The following is a 19,259-nucleotide window of genomic DNA, read 5'->3' as shown; positions in this document are numbered from 1 at the left end:
AATTGACTCTACCTTGTGGAAACTGGTAGACAATTCAAATTTTAATTAAGTAGGTATATGCAGCATCATCAAGATTTCGTTCCCGATTTATATCATCGTTTGTGATAAGCGTGTAAATCGGGAAAAAGACGAGCTTCTGAAATCAAATCAAATCTATATCTTTAAGGATGTATTTATGATAATCTGATGTCAGAACAAAATAATTTCAAATTCTGGGTAAGAATTATTTTCGGGCGAACTCCCTCTTTTACTTGGAAACAACCAGATGGTACATCTATAGTTGGGTCGTTTAAAATTGGCAGAGCCCGCAATAAAACTGTCGCATTTACTTCCTTTTTTCAACTTACTAACTAGACTACAGCTGTTACTGAGAGAACGCCTACTTTTACACACGACAAAACGTCGTACGGAACATCGTAAACGTAGAAAAGAGATGGCAGGTAGGAATTGCAGCGGACACTAATAAAGAAAAGAAAATAACATTACACCAATTGATGTGTAACAGAAAGAGATGCAGACATAATTCTAACCAGGCAGTTATAAAGCTGACCCTAATCTTTTAACTACCTAAGCAACCCCTATCCGCTACACAGTTTATTATTATTCGGCTATCTCTTTTCATTTTGCCTGTACTACTCATGAAGCATTTCCTAACGTAACAAGGGCATGTTCAAAATGGAGCAAATGACTACAGTCCCAAGTGGAAACAAGAAAGAAGATACGTCCATTCTCACAGATAATTTATTGCAGACTCTGCCAATTTTAATCGTTCCAACTATACCTTTGTGCTGTAGTATAACGGTAAGTCAGGGTCGAATTTGTAACCAAAAGTAGCAGGCGAGTAAACCGATAGGCGAATCGGTTCCCCTAAGAGACGAATTGTCACCCGCTCTCTTAATAGGGGTTGCTGATGAGATTCAATTATGTTCATAGGTGTATGTGAGAAAATGATTGAAAATATTAAACACGATTGCATGTATTATTTATTGCATTGCAGTAGCATTTATGACCAGTGAACAGGGTATAATGACAATGGTGTTGTAGAGTTATGAATTTTGTTTCTAGAAAAAGTTAAGTGATGGTGTACAAAAATGGATTTGCGCTACAAGAAATTTTAAATACAAAGCGTTTATAAAAACATTATTAGGCAATTATAAATTAATCATAAGCATTACCGTTAAAAAAAGGCGGAAATCTTTTCAAAATTGATAAGTGGTGAAAACGATACATCCGTGTCTGTATCTCTTTACTTTTGCCTGTAACGACTTCCGGATATAACGACGAACGTACAGTGGCCCCTTCGTCGTCGTTGTACTCGAAATCCACTGTATTTCAAATTATTGAGAAATACCATTATGTTTATTGTGAATTGTTTTTTCTATAAATGGTGAAAGATCAGTCTCCATAAGTTACAAGTTGAATGTTCCGTTTAAAAAACAAGTTTGTTTAATTTTAATTTCATTAGGATCACTTCTTTTATTATTATCAGTGAATAGTTTTTAACTATAGATTATCTTGTATAACATTTATTATTATTTTACCATAAATGAAATTATAAGTTTATCACTTCGAAGATATTCCCACGACTTACATTTTCTTTAGTTCCTTCCATTTCCAGCGAAACATCTTTATATACTTGATCCTGTTACATCAATTTTCTTTTTGTGTGCTTTAGGGTGGCTGTTACTATTATTATCCAAAAAAAAAAAAAGAACACCACCGCAGCAACGTTTAAAGGAGCAGACGATAACATGAAAAAAATATCGAATAGATTACGCTGAGTTCTGTCATAAGATATAATTCGATTTTCTTTTTCCAACTGATACGGGTTGTTGAAATTGCCTTTTTGTTTCAGCCTTGTTTTCCGCAGTTGAACACGGTCATCTTGAAAAGGCCAGAACGATATTAGAATCTACAGATGTTGATGTCAATAGGTAAGTTCAAATGTTATTGTGATTCTTCTTTTCCTTTTCTTTATCTTTTGTTGCATTTAAGTAATTCAGTAGGTAGGTCTTCTGGTTAGCTTATCCAATTAACAAATACATTTTACCTGCTACGTATCAGAAACACTTTAACATTAGTGTTAGATAAGCCTTCTCATAAAGTATTTAGTTAATTAGGAACTTCCTATTGCAAACTATTGGGATCCGTTAAATGGGCATACACCATCTGGTGGCAAAATTTATAACTCGAATAAGGGAAAAATTTACATAGGAACTGTGCAAGCAAATTGTAAAATTGTTTATTAAAATAATAAAACACGTTAAAAAAGTAAAAATTTTTTTGATGATGGAGTCGACGAAGTTTTCTTCTAAAGTTAAATCAAATAAAAAGTTAATATGTTCAGTGAAAAGCTGCAATAGCACTTCAGACATAGATCTTCACTCTTCACCTACATTAACTACTTTCCAATAAAAACTAACCGTTTTATATATGTAAAAAATATATTCGGAAAATTAGAGAAAAAAGTAAACTAATAGAAGCTTGGATGAAAGCAGTAGGTATCAAAGAAGTGAATTCCGGAATAAAAATTTGTTCACGTCATTTTAATGCACATGATTATATTTCAGCAAGTATTTACCATCAGCCATAACCTTAATATTTAAAACTAGAATCATACTAAAATTATAAAGTGAGAAATTATTTATTCCTGTGTAATTGATTTAACACAATTCTAATGATACGATATAAGTATTTTGAGGTTAAGAACCTACCTGCTGCAATACAACAAAGTTGCAATAATGTGTTTGCAACGTTCTCTTAAATCGGCTTTGCACGTGCAAGTCATTGATATGATATTGCTTAAATCACCCAGAATCACCTCACCAATTATATAACGTGAATCACTTTTTAAATCCGAAGTTTGTAAAAAGTAGGCAGTAAACTTGACGGAATTTGAAGGCTAGCTTCCGGATTTGTTATTTCCGAATTTTATAATGTGATTGGCATTAAAAACACGCTCACCTTCAACGAAATTTCCTTTCCGAGGCTTTGTGTCAGCCCAATCACATATTGTGTCAATACTTATCATTTTATCGTAATTTAAAAACTTGGAAATTGCACGGTACACTATAGAAACTACGATAAATTTTCCGTAATCGGCGCCATGTTTTGACGGATCCCAATATAGAACATGCGAATTTTCATAAGTGTTGTGCGAAATTGTATTCGAACCAAAGTTTTTTTTTTTTAATAAAAGTTAAATAATTAGAAAAAATGAACAATTCTAGGGTGAAAGATTTTTATAAAGATTTATAATAAACTACACGCCTACAGTTATAGGGTCACAAATTCAATATTCTGTAGATGTCACAGAACATTATTAATGTTACTAATGTATCGAAAATTTAAGATATATAATTAAAATACCACGTGGTATAACACACAATGTTCACAATTCTGACTCGGGCTAGAAACCCATTGTCAGTATATTTGTCGCTCTAGAAAAAGACATCAAAAACAATGATTTTTTACCTGGTCCAACATACACAACCAAATAAAAGTATAAAATTTCGTCATTATATACGTATCGACACTGTAAACGTCTTTCATTGTTTTTCGTGTAATTACAAAAGGTATGTCCTGTAAATGCATTCTGAAACAGTAAATATTTATCATCTTCATTTCGCAGTTCAGTTTAAAAACGTGTATTATACTGAACATACATTAACGAAGAATGCAGAGATATAAAAAATAGTTGATATGCAGTATTGAAACAAAAGAAGTAAAGTATGAAATGATTTTCAATTTCAAAAATTGTAATTATAAAACTTTAGGAAAAACTTATTCGATATACAAATTGACAAATGGCATTTTCGCTACAATTAATCATCATCATAAGATCGTAAATCCTTAGACTGGTTGGACACGCACGTCTACTCTTTTCTGTCCTGAACTAATCTTTGCATTTCCCTAAAACTAGAATATCCTACATCCTTAAGTATTTATGAACAGCAATATAATCTAGGTCTACCTCTACTCTTAACTCCTGTTTCTGTTTCTAATATGTCTCTAATTAGCACTTCATGCCTGAGAAGGTGTCCTACCAACCTGTTATTGATTTCCACAGTAATTTCTATTCTATTCTTTCATCAAAGTTCATCAGTCTGATAAATTGGTTTCAATTAAAGTGACTATTTATTTAGAACAAAATGTCATGTAAATTAAATTTCGAGTTAGTTTTTAATTATTAGAATAAATGAAAATTAAGAAGATTAAATCGTAAGTAGGTATTGCGAAAGCAAGAATAATAATTTCTCCAGAATAAACAAAAAATTTAACGTTACCTACATGAACACTAGTGCCTCTCGTATGTAACTTAAAATGGGTTTTACTTTTTTGTACTATTCTCTCGGAAAAGCATGTTCCAACTGAAAAGATGAAAATTGCTTATAAAATTCTAACGAATTCCTTTGACTGTAACACTCGAGGTTTGTTATGTTCAAAGCAATATAAATTTAGATCTGAAGGATCCGTAGATAGAATACGTCTATGTAGAGGCATTTTCCGCAGATTAAAGTGGATTGCATATATTCTAAACATTGCCCCCGTGGCAGCTAAAGTCTCTCTCTCTTGAATATTTGTTCAGAAAATTTTCTCCATCTATATTGCACACTTGAGACCACATGCCACATGCTTTCATGATTATTTTTTAATATAAGTATATGTATGTTGCGCTGAATATAGTCATAGTTTGTTTCATTTGTTTAAATTACTATAAGGTTGTAAGGTTTCCACATAAAAATCCTATTTCTCCGAAAGTGTTTTATAAAAACAAGGAAAACGGACATTTTTAAAGTGACGGTTGCACTTTAAACCTTGGAAAAACTAAAACGTAACGAAACGTGTGAAGGGCAGACCAAATACTAAAGACGGCGAGAGATACGAATGATAGGGACATAGAGACAGAGTGGATCTGCTTTAAAACGTGTCTGAATTCCGCAGCTATAGATATATATTAGGTCTTAAACGAAACGAAAGTAAGACAACCTAAATAACAAAAGAGATTGTAGGATTAATACACTACGTGAGATCAGTACTTCGGAAAAAATAAGGGAGAAGAAGGCACATGAAAAGAAAATAGAATGAGCCATCTCGCACTAATCAGTAATATACATAAACTTGAAGGTAATCACCTACCGGGTCCAACTGGTAATAGCAATTACTTTGTCAATCGAATAATAACTACTGAGTGCAGGCTACTATTAATCGTCGACCTATCTGTGTACCAGCTGTTGCGAAGGTCACGAGTGGTAGGAGTGTTTCGCCTCTTAACACTTGCGATAACGAATGGCTATAAGAAGACGCGACTGCCAAATTGGCAATTGTTCTCAATCATTGAAGGCTCTTTAACTGAGGTTCCTTTTGTGCATACTTTTTACACCCCCTACGTTGTAGTGCTATCACTACTTGTTCTCTACACTTCCTCTAGATGTTACCTTTCAAATATTTCGATATACTGATCAAACATAGTACAGAAGAAAGACGGAAATACGGCCTGTATCCCATCTATACCTTACGCGTTATTATTCTTTAAGTTTTTTAATGCTACATCAAACTCTTCTCTCATTATGGGATAATCTAGTTTACCAATATCCATACTACCTTCCTTCTCTAATATAACTCCTAACTCAAGTCAGGCATGTAGGTTCTCTAAATACTGTTTCCAACTATCTGCCTTTTCCTCATTTTCTATCAAAATAACCCCTACCTCGTTTCTTATATTATAAATACCGTACCCTACACTTCTAAAATTCCTTTTAATTATATTATAAGTCTCATCGGTTTTACCTACTTCAAACTTCTCTTCTACTTCTTTACACCTCATATCAATCCACTGTTTCTTAGCTGTCCTACGGTTCCTAATTATTTCCCATTTTAATGCCCTATATCTTTTCCTAGGGTTTCCTACTTTCATTTTGTTTAAGATCTAGTAAATCTGTAACTGCTGACTTTAGGCACGTTTTAATGCAGTTGCATTCTGTCTCTTTCACCCTGTCATTCGTTTCTCCCGCCTCCTTTAATATTTCATCTCTCCTTGTACCTAGCCTATAACGCGTTTCGTAACATTTTAGGTTTTTTCAAGACGTTTCCTACCTTCCCTCTTTTTCAATTTAAATTCGGTCTAATATATCTAAATAACTACTACGTTATGATCGCTGTCTATATCTGCTCCTGGATAACTCCTACAGTCCTTCACTTGATTTTTAAATCTTTGCCTAACAAGTATGTAATCGGTCTATCTCTCCTATCATCTTTATTGCCTAATCCAAAATAACCTGCTATTACACCGTCTTTACCGTCACTTATCATTGCGTTTAAGTCTCCTACAACTATTAGATTTTTCGGCCATTTCACTAAACTTAACACGTCTTCTATATCTGCATAAACCGCTTCTGCTTCTTCCTCATTGTAAGATGATGTAGGCATATAGCCCTGCACATATAAATAACTATCTACACTCTGCCCTGCTTTCCTACCCATTAAAAGTCCTACCCCCGAATTACCTTCCCCCGATCCTGTATGTATTATTATACTCTAGTCTCCACTCCAGAAGTCTCCAGCTTCAGGCCAACGGACTTCACTAGTGCCTACCACATCTAATTCTATTCTATTAATCTCAGCTTTCAAATTTTCTACTTTCCCTACTTGCCTCATTATCCTAACATTCCACGCTCCGGCTCGTAAAATATTCCACCTTCCCCTATTGCACTTATTGATGACATCCCCGAGGTAGTCCCCGCCCGGACATCCAAATGGAGGACTAGTTTACGTCCGGAGTGCTTTACCCCAGAGAACGTCATCATTTAATTTGTATAGTTGTGCGTTTTACTCGGGATCGTAATGTGGTGGTCTCCCGTTGCCTTCCATATCGCAGTATTATGCATAGGAGTGTCATACCGATCCTCGTAATCTCTGCCACCCTGAGTATTGAAAGAGATGCTGCCCTCTTTCAGGGACTTATCTTAGTCTGGTTTCTCTTTAAGAACCCTTCTATTATGATTCAACCTATGATCCGGCTCTCTAAATCACTGAAACTCGCAAGCCGATCCACCCCCTCTAGTTTTTACAAGAGCTTCGTGAAGGTTCAAGTCTCGTCGGATCAGGATGATAGCATACTTTTATATTAATCGCTGCAAAGTAACCCATTTTTTTCGATTAGAAATAAATTACAACGATGCTTCCCTCGAGTGAGGCTATTTTGAATCGAATTTTTGGTCCAAACAGTCCCTATCATACGTAGTTAAATTATGAGATATCAGGCTGTCAGCTTCACTCTTTCTGCATTAAACATACTTTCACAACGTTTTCTGAAAATAGCACCTTGTTCAATCGAATTCTTGACACCCTGTCTTGTGAATTTCATCACAATCCTCCACAAGGAGGTACCAATTATGAACATATACATATAAGTAAGGGAAAATGTTCGTATTATATTCTGTCTTCCCAGTAGTCATAACAGTAAATTGTTTTCATTTGGAAATATTGTGCGCCTCTCCTTTTTAGTGTATCATCTAATTTTTTTACAGTTTAAATAGTGATGGATTATCACCGTTAGATGTGGCTGTGCTTAGTAACAATCGTCCATTAGTCAAAATGCTTATAAGTTTCGGCGCTAGAGAAGGAAACCAATGTAAGTGGCTACTTCGAATTTAATTATGACAGTACCTCACATTCCGAACTTTGTGGAACGTATTTGTATATTAAAATAAAAATAATAACTTATTGTAGATTCTAGTCCAGAAGCTTTAGGATCTCATTTGAAACAACTGTTAGGCGAGGCTGAAATGCGACTGCAAGAGTATGGCGGTCTACTTGAGGAACCCTGTGGAGCACCATTGAATACCAGAGCGTCGTTCTCAAGCATTATAGGCAATGCTTATCCCACATCGGCTATGACAGGTAATAATTTTTACATTACACTTAATACGTCACATGTTTTTTATACTTTTTTAATAGCTAAAATGTAGCATCGTACTACAGATGGCGTTTACCGCGCCATTTTTGGTGTTTTCTAAAACCCGCTGTTAAGACAGCAGGTAAAAGTTGGTCTGTGTTCTGTCGGAGCTGTCTGCGACGCGCTGATGAGATCCAAAAAAATCGAAATCGCGATCCGCGTCTGGCAGTTTCGACAAAATACAGACCACTTCTAATTATTAGCTTATGAACTGATTCTTTTTTATTTCAAGGACAATTTCTTTTCTATTACCGCCTGATTGTTCTGCTTCAAAAGTTTCCACTTTATTTCAATTGTCTTTGCTGTTTTCGTTTTAAAGTTAAATAGGATATTTAAGTGAGTTTTTTAGTAAACTTTTGATAATACTGCTTGTGCCCGAATTTTTACGCAGGCCTTACCACCCTGTGCGCGATAAGCCAAGATATGCTTGATTTAATTTGGAGTCCAGGTCCGGAAATCCAGTGCAGTTACGTATTGAAAAAAGTTTTAATTTGAATAGTCTTTGTTTAACTTTTCTCCAATTAACTGGCAACGGATATCAGGGCAAACTAACTGTTTCACGCTTAGATAGAAAAAAAAAATCAATTACAACTTACAATAAACAAAAGGAAAACAGTAACTTTCTGTTTTTTTAATGAAACTAACACTAAATTAAAAAACAATAAGAAATCTTTCGTTAACCATTTTACGTAAGAACTTTCATGTCACAGTAAAATATTGATCTACAATTTTCAATACTTATTTAAAAAATATATTTCTCAAAAATGTAAGAAAGAACAATAATAAATTAAAAAGACATGCGTTTTTCTTTGCTTGTATGTTAACTTAGCTTCAAAAATATTTATGAAAAACTGCTACCATTATTGGAAGAATACTTTTTAGGCTTAAATATCTGTGTAAATATAGTTACAAAAGGGGATTTCTTCCTAAAGTAGTTTTATCTCCTAACAGGAAATACATTTCTAAAGAAAAGTATTAATTATTAGGTCAAATAAAAATTAAAAAAAAACCATCTATTTAACTTTTAATTTGCCATTACTACCCGGTGTTTAAAGAGACGCTTTTTATTTCAGGGGGTTGCTTACAAAAGCTTATCATATTGAATTCTTATTCAATTGTTTTATAAGAATGATTTGTTGTAGGGTGTACGGGTGGCGATAATGAAAAGCAAGCGATAACGTGGGGGCGCAGGGTGAAAATGCTGCGTCGAATGGTGTTAGGGTTTGCGCAAGCTCGACCCCCTGACCCACCATCTCTCGTAGCTGTTGACATCACGTCAGCAACAACAATCTGTTTAAGATTACAAGAGCCAGCGTCTGGTGATTCCCCGGTTACAACTAAATTTAAGGGTAGGTACTATAGATAGCAAACGTAATTTGATTTTTTCCTCTACATTTTTGTTTCGTCTTCCAGTACAATGGTCAGCTAGAGCAGATTTTGCTCCCGTTACGGGTGAAATGGAAATTTTAGAAGTTACCGCTTCTACTTGTACCATTGAATTAACACAGGGTAGAAGGTATTATTTTAGGGTAGCTTGCGGTAATCTAAAGGGATACGGAACGTTTTTGTCTTCTACTCCAGCCTGTGTTATACCCTCCACTTGGAGAGAAATCGAACAAAAGGAACCCCGGTAATAACATGGATGATTTAAGGGGCATACTTTTTACTCATAATCATTTTCCTACAGATTCGACGGGAAACAGAAACAACTGCAGCAATTAACAGATGAAGTGAAACTTTTCAGGCCCGGAAGTGAAATCCTAGACGTCCCAGGTCCACAACGTAGACAACAACGAAAAAAGACCACAATAAAACAACTGTTTACAGCGGCTAGTAAATTCCAGAAAAATTTGAAAAGGTGCGACATATCCAATATAATAACTTCTAATGATCAATAAGTTCTTGGTTGAATATGAAATATTATTCTGAAAATTCATTTCTGAATTTTTTACCCACTCAAACTACCTCAAATTAATGAGGGAAAATTTGTTGCTGTTATCACACCCCCGCCGGGAACCAATGTTCTGACCACTAAACTACGAGAGGTAAAGCCAAAGGTCCCGGGTTCGATTCCCGGCGGGGGTGTGGCGATAGCCACCATTTTTCCCTCATTAATTTGAGGTAGTTTGTAGTAGGTAAAAAAATTCAGAAATGAATTTTCAGAATAATATTTCATATTAAACTAACTCACTTCTAAAAACGATGTCTAAATTATATGTATGTTTAATCATAGTATATTCAGTATATAGTTACATTAGTTCAACGGATCGTTCACCTTGTAGGTCGGTTTGTCGTGGTTGCTGTTGTCACCTCTCATAGTTTTGTGGTCAGAACATTGGTGCGTAAAGCCAAAGGTCCCGGGTTCGATTCCCGACGAGGGTGTGACAACAGCAACAATTTTTCCCTCATTAATTTGAGGTAGCGTGTAGTGGGTAAAAAATTCAGAAATGAATTTTCAGAATAATATTTCATATTAAACTAACTCACTTCTAAAAGATATCTAAATTATATGTATGTTTAATCATAGTATATTCAGTATATAGTTACATTAGTTCGACGGATCGTTAACCTTGTAGGTCGGTTGGTCGTGGTTGTTGTTGTCACCTCTCGTAGTTTAGTGGTCAGAACATTGGTGCGTAAAGCCAAAGGTCCCGGGTTCGATTCCCGGCGGGGGTGTGACAACAGCAACAATTTTTCCCTCATTAATTTGAGGTAGCGTGTAGTGGGTAAAAAATTCAGAAATGAATTTTCAGAATAATATTTCATATTAAACTAACTCACTTCTAAAAACGATGTCTAAATTATATGTATGTTTAATCATAGTATATTCAGTATATAGTTACATTAGTTCAACGGATCGTTCACCTTGTAGGTCGGTTTGTCGTGGTTGCTGTTGTCACCTCTCATAGTTTTGTGGTCAGAACATTGGTGCGTAAAGCCAAAGGTCCCGGGTTCGATTCCCGACGAGGGTGTGACAACAGCAACAATTTTTCCCTCATTAATTTGAGGTAATGTGTAGTGGGTAAAAAATTCAGAAATGAATTTTCAGAATAATATTTGGTTCTTTAATGGCGTTTACTGCACTGTCTAACTTTTAAAAATGTTCATTCATGTACTAATTTAATTGCTTCCCCTTTCAGGGGTATTTACTTAGCATGCATTTTATATCACGAAGACAAAGTCCTGGTGACGAATGAAGATTTTTTACCTGTGATAGAAATAGACGAAACATTCCCCAGTTGTATCCACACGGACTACCATTGGTTCATGAAAGTTGCCTGCACATGGGACGACACCAAATCCCTTCGTGCTGACATGGAAAAGAACGTATCGTCAGCCATACATTTTAGAATGAAATTACTGTCAGCAGCTCTTCAGATGCAGTCGGCGTTGTGCCTGCAAGACCTTGGACAACTTTATTACAAACCGTTAAGAGATACCCAAGGAACCGTTGTCATAAGTGCTGTTAATAACGTCAAATCGCCCAAAAGTGTGTCTGTATTAAACTCAAGATGGCTGCCGATGAATAAAGTATTCAAAAAAGTCGTGCTCAGTGAAGATAACAGCATATCCGAAATTTTAATGGCTTCCGTAAAGGATCAAATCAGTTACCACCAGGTTTCCAAACAAAAATTAGGAAGAGGTCTTTATTTGGCATATTTGAAGATGCAGAGTTCCGTTGATCTCATACAAGTTGTTGTTCCTGCCAAATCACCTAACATGTTACCTCATTGTAAAGTTAGAGATAATCCACACGTTTCAGCGTAAGTATTAACAGTGCACTCTTTTCACTCATAACTTACAGTTTCTTTGTGGCAATTACAGAGAAGAATGGGAATATTTGAAACAACAACATGCCCCAGACGTGGTGGACAATGCTACAGAACAGCAAAAAACATTCCTAGAACTTATAGCAAACGCTGCTAAAAGACTGCTAAATTACATGGACGTTCCATCGGAAGAAATGACCAGTCAACGTCTCTACGATTCAGAAGTGATAGAAATCTCGGACGAAATCAGTTTCATCGTCATATGCCCACCAGCTGAACTGTCGTGTTCAGTTCCAGGTCAACGCGAAATTCTCCTACAACGAGGCGATCTTCTCAGTCTACCAGTTCAAGTGTTTGAAATGATTCACCTCAACACCTACCAGAACAACATAGTTCAAAAATATGCCAAACTCAGTTGTCTATTAGAACTGGACGCTGCCAACGCAAATCACCTCCACAGAGAAGCATTTTCGAACAGTGAAGTCGCAGTTGCGAAAGAAAGATTGGCAAAATTACAAGATCTTCAAACGCAGTTGAACAGCATCTGGAAACGGGTACGTTGGTTGATGGAGGTGATTAGTTTCGCGAGGGATCGGGTCACAGCTGGTCTTGCCGTCAAGTATATCCTGAAAGAGCCAGGTAGTCCCAGTTCAGGTAAAAAACGTTTTCTACTCCAAATTCCTCCAAGAGACACAAAAGTAGTGAAGAGCACAACAGGAAGAGGATCGTGGCCTGGGCCTGGAGGTAGCAATACGAACGGTCAAAATTCCGGTTTAATGATGGGCGAGTTGAGCAAAAGTGAGCAACAGCTAAGCAAAAACGAACTAGGCGTATCCTCGTCTCAATTTCTTATGGTCCACAGCGATGACTCTAGGAAAAATAGCGAAAGCTATTGCAGTGATTATTTTAATGATTGTTTGCCTCCCTCCAAAAGCGATGACGTTCTCTTCTCAACCATTCCCGTCCCAATTAGCAACAAATTGTGCAATACGAACGCCCCTTCTAACGCATCTGCATCTTCTAGTCCACTGTTAAATGTCAGATCTATTTATAGTGGGAGTATGTTAAGCGTGAACACGCTAAACACAACGAATACTTCAGATAGTATGCATAGCTTAAGTTCGGACAGTGATAACAGTTGTCCCATACCAATAACTACGAGTACACCTCGAAAAACTAAACAGAAACCCAAAATGGTCCCATCCCATAGCATGACCAACGTGAAACAAAACTTGCAAGAACCCACATTAAAGGCAAACAAATGTGTTACCAGTGAATCCTATTTGTTGCCAACAAATCTCCACAAAATTTCGTCCAAAAGTTTAACGAATATTAAGTCAATGAGTGACTTGGAATCTTCCAGTCAGAAAACGTACCTAAAACCCATAGATACGTACGCAAAGCCTGACTTAATTCCCGATCCAGTTTTTAAAGTTCCTCAAACTGACTCCTTGCCTCAGAGTTCGAGTGGAAGTGCCACGGGAAAAGATGGAAATTCTTCGGGCATTCTTCAAGTTTATGCAGCGTATGAAACAGGTCTGGCCAGTGGTACCAGTTTGAAATTGCACGTAACATCCAGAACTACAGCCAGAGAAGTAGTGGATTTGGTTGTTAAACAACTTAACATGGCTGTAGTCCTGAAAGGCAAGGAAGGTCCCATATATACTGCTGACAAACTCAAAAACTTTTGTCTGGTAGCAGTCATTGGCGCACGTGAGAGGTGCCTTCGAGATGATTTTAAGCCTCTCCAACTTCAAAACCCTTGGAAGAAGGGAAGATTATACGTTCGCCAAAAGCAAGACGTTTTGGCTGCTCTAGAACACAGCAGTAGACACAGTCAGATTATTTGAATAATCCATTTGGTCATATTAATACTCTTGGCCATAATTTTCGACCAAATCATACGTTTATTGAACTTATGATCTGAGTGACACAACCTGGTGATATAACGATATTGAAGATGATAATTTTATATTAGTCATTAAATGGTGCTAGAAGTTGTTTGAATGTTATGTAATTTGATTGTCCTCGATGCTGCAAGAATGATTTCTTCTTGCTCTAACAGAAATGCGTTATCTACTTTATTAATATTAGAAAATAAGAAGCAAAAAGGTAATTTTAAGTGATATCCAAAGAATTTAAATGAAGAAAATGGGTCCAAATTAGTCAATTTACTTTATTTTTTAATCAACCAAGAAATTATTTTTTTATTTAAAATTGGTTTCTAACTTGCAGTACCAAGGAATAAAACAGACTGAAAATAATCGAGTGTTTACTACTATTAGGTGATAGTTGCTCAGCATGGAAAAGCATGTTCCAACTGAAAAGATGAAAATTGCTTATAAAATTCTAACGAATTCCTTTGACTGTAACACTCGAGGTTTGTTATGTTCAAAGCAATANATTTTTTAATCAACCAAGAAATTATTTTTTTATTTAAAATTGGTTTCTAACTTGCAGTACCAAGGAATAAAACAGACTGAAAATAATCGAGTGTTTACTACTATTAGGTGATAGTTGCTCAGCATACTAACATCGCAAAAACACCAAAAATTAATGCTAGTTAAAAAGAAAAAAAATAATGTTTATTAATGTTAATATGCCGAATTATAATTATTGTTGGATTATTAAAAAAATAATAAAGCGAGAAAGAAGAAATGTTACTATAAAAGATGCTTAAATTATGAAAAATTAAGATTATACATATGTGACTGAAAAAAGTGGTAATTTTATTCGATTGACAAATTATAATGTCCAATATTATTAGGAAACGTAATGACTTCGTTTTTGTTGAATCTCATTGTTAGTACAAAACACATAAGGAAATATACGTATAATTTTGTAAATACATCTAAATGTTCTCAATAATCCAATTGATGTAAAATACTAGCAAAACTCAAAGCTGTAATTCCTAGGAAACCTAAAATCTGTGTTTAGCAATGACATAAATAAATTATTAAAACAAACTATTTTGTTAATCAATAATAGAATGACGCCTGCAAATGTTCCAACAAAATAATTTAGTCTTACAATTACAGCATTTCTTTAACGTAAAGTGTAATTAAATTAATTAATCTTGCCATTAAAAATTAAAAACTTATTAAAGATTTACATGTAACAATTTTAATCCTTTTTCTAATTTGTTGTTATGAATATATTTTGTTTTCTTTTATTTTAGTTTTGTAACAGTTAAAACTAATAATATGAAGTTATTTAAAAAAATGTATGTATCTTTAGACACTATAACATTTTCCTTGATTGTATAGCCACTACTCAGTTAACGGTTAGTATGACAACTGTTTGAAAATTCAAAATAATTAGCTGTTAAAAGCTAAACGTTACAAACATTAACTTTCCAGTTTTAGATTTAATTCATCTGTAATGGAAGAAACTATTAAATTCGACAAAACATTTGACGAAAGACTTGCGGAGTACGAGAAGTTCTTTCCTAAGGACATACAGTCGGTTTCTCGAATTCAAAAGCACTGGTCTTCCTGCTTAGATTTAATTGTGAATGAGATAAATGGTTGGCATGCCATTTGGAAAGTACCTCGTAATATTTGCAAGCAGCACAAAATGCAATATCCTTCTATAGTTTTGGTGTATGTGGAAAGTGTTGACTGCCAACAATTTATTGCCAAAATCGAAGTGATAGCAATTAAAAGTAAAAACGCTGACTTACCAGATAGTTATGTTGTAAAATTAATTGATTTATGGCCTACTAAAGAACAAGAAGACGTTAATAATATACATGCCATATATTCATTTGCAGATACCCTTGATATGTTTCGTTTCTTTTATAACCGTATCTTGATGCCATGGGATTATGATGATGACGATCCTAAATGGCTTTCTAATCATTTAGAGTCAAGATTGAGTCTTTACTATGACATAAGAAATGGTTTAGTCTCTAGACAGTCAGCTGAGGAATTAAACTCATTAATAACAGAGGCAAGAGATTTGCAATCGAAATTAGAAGAAACTCATACAAAATTAGAGAAAGATGATTGTTCTGTTAGTGATTATGGTGATGGAGAAACTGTTCCAAATGTAGTTTATCTGCAAGTACGTCTTCTTGAGATTAAACATAAAGTTGAATTTCTGGAAAATCCGCTGATAAGGGAATTTTTAGAACAAGAAGAGTCTGAACGTTATAATAAGAAATCAAATAAAACTGAACCTGAGAATTGGCTTATTTTCCCTGAAGGTACTCCAACTGAACACATAAACTTCCTAATGAGTGTTGAAGAAAAGTTTGGAAGTAAGACTGTTAAATTTTGTACAAGTTTAATTGAGGCGCTACATCATGGAGATTTTAATGATATATTTATATTGAATGATAGTCAGCATGAAATAAAATCCTCTGGAGCTATTGAGGGAGGAGGAGTACTGAGAGGATTGAATGGTCCAGATTCAACTACTATTTTTTCCAAAAATGATGATACAATGTTAGAATGTAATAGTGAAAGTACATTAATTGAAAATTTAACTCTTGATGTGAGCTGCTCAAAGTATGGAATTGTTGTGAGGAAAGGGAAAGTGACATTAAGGAATTGTAAATTAGTTGGCAATTTTGGTTACTCCACCCAGCAAGGAATCACTGTGATGCCAACTGGCAAATTAGAACTGTTCAATACAGAAATAAGCGGATTCACGACTGCAGTTGTTGGAAGTCTTAATTCTACAGTTGTTTTTAATGGATGCAAAATATTTTCTGCTAATGTTGGCTTGCAAATGTTTGACCAATGTAAATTAGTTGCCAAAAATACTCATTTTAGTGACTGCTATGATTGTGGAATCCGCTTTGAAACAAAACATTATCCACAAAATACTGGAAATTTTTCAATCTTGAAAGTGTAAGTAACTTTTGTTGGTTTTTTTATGCAAAACGAAATAGAAGTCACAGTTCTGTTTGAACTTCTGAAACCATAATCAGTGGCAAAAATAAAGAGTGATAATGAAAGAAACATTTCCTTTCTCTAAACTGTTTTCAATATAATAGTTGGTAGATAATTCAAAATCTCATAAACCATTTTCAACAGTTTATCTGGAGCTTCATCTTTTTGTAATGTACAACATGATTACAATGAGATTTTCAAATACCTCTGAGTACGTTTATCATTTTTATTTTATTTATTATTGGTTTTTAAACTAATTTCCAATGTATAGGTACTGATCATTAATAATATTAATTACAATTTTTTATTCAAACGAATGTTATAGGATTTGTGATTTTGATTTGATATCTTTTTTCTTTCAAGTCTTCGTGATATTGAAATTGAGAATCTTGTTGGGGAAAATATATCACATAGGGAAGCTATAATACAAGAAAAATCAAAAATAAAACTTTTCCATTATCCATTACCATATTCAGATGATAGTTCTTACTCAACATCTGATGAAGAGATGAAATCAACTGATCCAGATGATGATGTAAACATGAATGAAACAGTTATTGAAAATATAAAGGAATCAAACTGAAACTTGAGAAGCGCTCTTGTTTAATTGTTTGTTACAATTAGAATTCCAAAGATATTTTATGTTATAATTTCGTTTACTCCTTATCTTTCTTTTATTAATAATCGTTATATTATAAATTAATCGTTTATTTTCTTTTTATATTTTAAGAATATATGTAGACAGTTTATTTGAAAACAACAAGTTATATTATTGCTTATTTCATTATTATTTAAGTATCTACTCCTACATGTGATTTTTTTTAATTATACATATATATTGGAATTATTATTTTTCAAATTATAGTATGATATTGAAAGTAAAAGAGCATTTATCAAATTAAAAGTCTCGGCTTCTACATTCATTAAAAACAAGTGCGGAACGATTGGTCACCCGCCTTCACGCATGCGTTACTACAACGCTGGCTGTAAGAATATCTGCATTTTCGTAAAAATTTTATTCCAAAGTTTTATGTGCTATCTAATGAAGATCAGCATCAATTTTGTATATCTCTATCTTTTATTCATAATCTATCGTTTAATTATACATATCACACTCAAATGCTAATTTGGCACTAACGGGAGTCGTGCACTTGTTACATAAATTATCTCTTCTTCTTTTGTATTTTTATTTGCAATACAATATTATTGTATCAGCTTTGTAAATAAAAACTTAAAAAAATGTTCGATTTCTGGCTAATCTAATATCTTTTTTTATTTGCGTTTAGGTAAAAATAAAAAAAATAAAATGATGCAATTGGTTATACGCTAATATGTTTTAATGCAATTCTTTAACTCAAGCTCACTGCTGTGCTTTTTGTTATTGAAACGGTTAGAGAACGTCGTTATCTTTTCAATAGAATGCTAGCAAAAAAGGCAGCGATGGTCAAAACAGATAAACAGCAGATAATATATCTGATGCTCAGTCTTCTCAAAGAAATTCAAGCGAGTAAGACGTGAATAAAGTGTATTATTTAGTTAAGTGATTGCAGTGTATTAAAAAAATCAAATTAGACGCTTTTAATAGGGTAAATAATTAATTTATTGTTACCAAAATTGTTTATAGGTGCCAATGAGATCGTTTATTTAATATCAAGGTAAGAAAATGTACAGTATACTTTTGTACTCTAAATGTATAAAATGCAATTGTTTAATCTAAAAATTGCATTAAATCTTTTAAGAGGGTTTACTATTAAAACATGTTGGACAATAATTATAAATATAAGGAAAGGTGTTGTAGTATGGAATAGTTATGGAATACCAATCGTCTTATTATGACAAGGAAATCTGGTGAATAATACTTTGTCGACGTTTTATTTAAGTTAATAATTTCCACAATCCAGCTTTGACACCCTCAATAGTCTAGAGCAAAGTTGATAAAAGTGGACAAAATAGAAAGTGGGGTATAAATAAATAATTAACATATAAAACAGTTTATCATGTAGATAACTAAAATTAAAAATTGAAATAATCATTTAGTAAAAGAATCAGAAAAAAAATGTTTTGTTACAAAAGCTAAAATTTGACTATTAACTTATTGCATTTTCGTGACCTTTGGAGTGATTAATTAGTTCATTTGTGAACGTAATAGGTAATAATTAGGTTCGGATTATAAATTAAAACATTTCAAAATGAAAAACTTTTCAATATTGCTTTGTAATCAGCTTCTAGTTGAAGGACTCCATCACCATTACCTAGGTAGCACATATGCGATGCAATGAATAAAGAAAACTAATATTATTTCAAAAGTACATGGGGATCATAACTACTAAGCAGGCAACTATATTATTTTTTTCTTAGTTTACCCTTATGTAAAAGATAATTCACTGATGAGGACAAAGTGGAATTTAATCCTTAGTATCTACTTAACTACTGTTTCGAATGATTTAATTTTTTTAAAAATTCAATATATTGGAATAAATCATCAAAGCGTTTTCTTGTATATGAAAAGTATTATTATTTATTATTATTATACAGCTAAAATTTACAGGTAAATATCAAAAATTGGGAGGTTTAAATTGTATTTTGTTTAATTCATTCGGTTATTAAAGTTTCTACGATATCGGTTACAACAAA

The 19,259-nt window shown here is 33.8% G+C and overlaps 3 protein-coding genes across 6 annotated transcripts in view; all 3 read left to right on the top strand.

Moving 5' to 3' along the window:
* Positions 1 to 14,802, top strand: part of LOC108734587 (ankyrin repeat and fibronectin type-III domain-containing protein 1) — a 375,782-nt gene extending 360,980 nt beyond the window's left edge. For all 4 annotated transcript variants that reach the window (XM_025977330.1, XM_018466209.2, XM_018466211.2 and 1 more), the window contains 9 exons: positions 1,856 to 1,934; positions 7,530 to 7,633; positions 7,732 to 7,902; positions 9,100 to 9,306; positions 9,371 to 9,587; positions 9,645 to 9,815; positions 11,098 to 11,721; positions 11,783 to 14,012; positions 14,238 to 14,802. In XM_025977330.1, coding sequence (XP_025833115.1) covers positions 1,856 to 1,934; positions 7,530 to 7,633; positions 7,732 to 7,902; positions 9,100 to 9,306; positions 9,371 to 9,587; positions 9,645 to 9,815; positions 11,098 to 11,721; positions 11,783 to 13,577 — 3,368 coding nt within the window. In that variant the 3' untranslated portion in view covers positions 13,578 to 14,012; positions 14,238 to 14,802. The remainder of the gene's footprint in view (positions 1 to 1,855; positions 1,935 to 7,529; positions 7,634 to 7,731; positions 7,903 to 9,099; positions 9,307 to 9,370; positions 9,588 to 9,644; positions 9,816 to 11,097; positions 11,722 to 11,782; positions 14,013 to 14,237) is intronic.
* Positions 14,803 to 14,913: 111 nt separating this feature from the next.
* Positions 14,914 to 17,335, top strand: LOC108734581 (protein nessun dorma). Its single transcript, XM_018466203.2, has 2 exons — positions 14,914 to 16,583; positions 16,989 to 17,335. The coding sequence occupies exons 1-2, from the start codon at positions 15,109 to 15,111 to the stop codon at positions 17,206 to 17,208; spliced, it is 1,695 nt and encodes a 564-aa protein (XP_018321705.1). The 5' UTR covers positions 14,914 to 15,108; the 3' UTR covers positions 17,209 to 17,335.
* A 769-nt stretch (positions 17,336 to 18,104) lies between these two features.
* Positions 18,105 to 19,259, top strand: part of LOC108734577 — a 25,532-nt gene continuing 24,377 nt past the window's right edge. Inside the window, exon 1 of the mRNA XM_025977323.1 lies at positions 18,105 to 18,280. The gene's annotated coding sequence lies outside the window, so the exon portion shown is untranslated. The remainder of the gene's footprint in view (positions 18,281 to 19,259) is intronic.

Source organism: Agrilus planipennis, unplaced genomic scaffold, assembly GCF_000699045.2.
Source record: "Agrilus planipennis isolate EAB-ADULT unplaced genomic scaffold, Apla_2.0 scaffold89, whole genome shotgun sequence".
In the NCBI taxonomy this organism is placed as follows: Eukaryota; Metazoa; Arthropoda; class Insecta; order Coleoptera; family Buprestidae; genus Agrilus; species Agrilus planipennis.
This window is presented reverse-complemented; position numbering and strand designations above follow the sequence as displayed.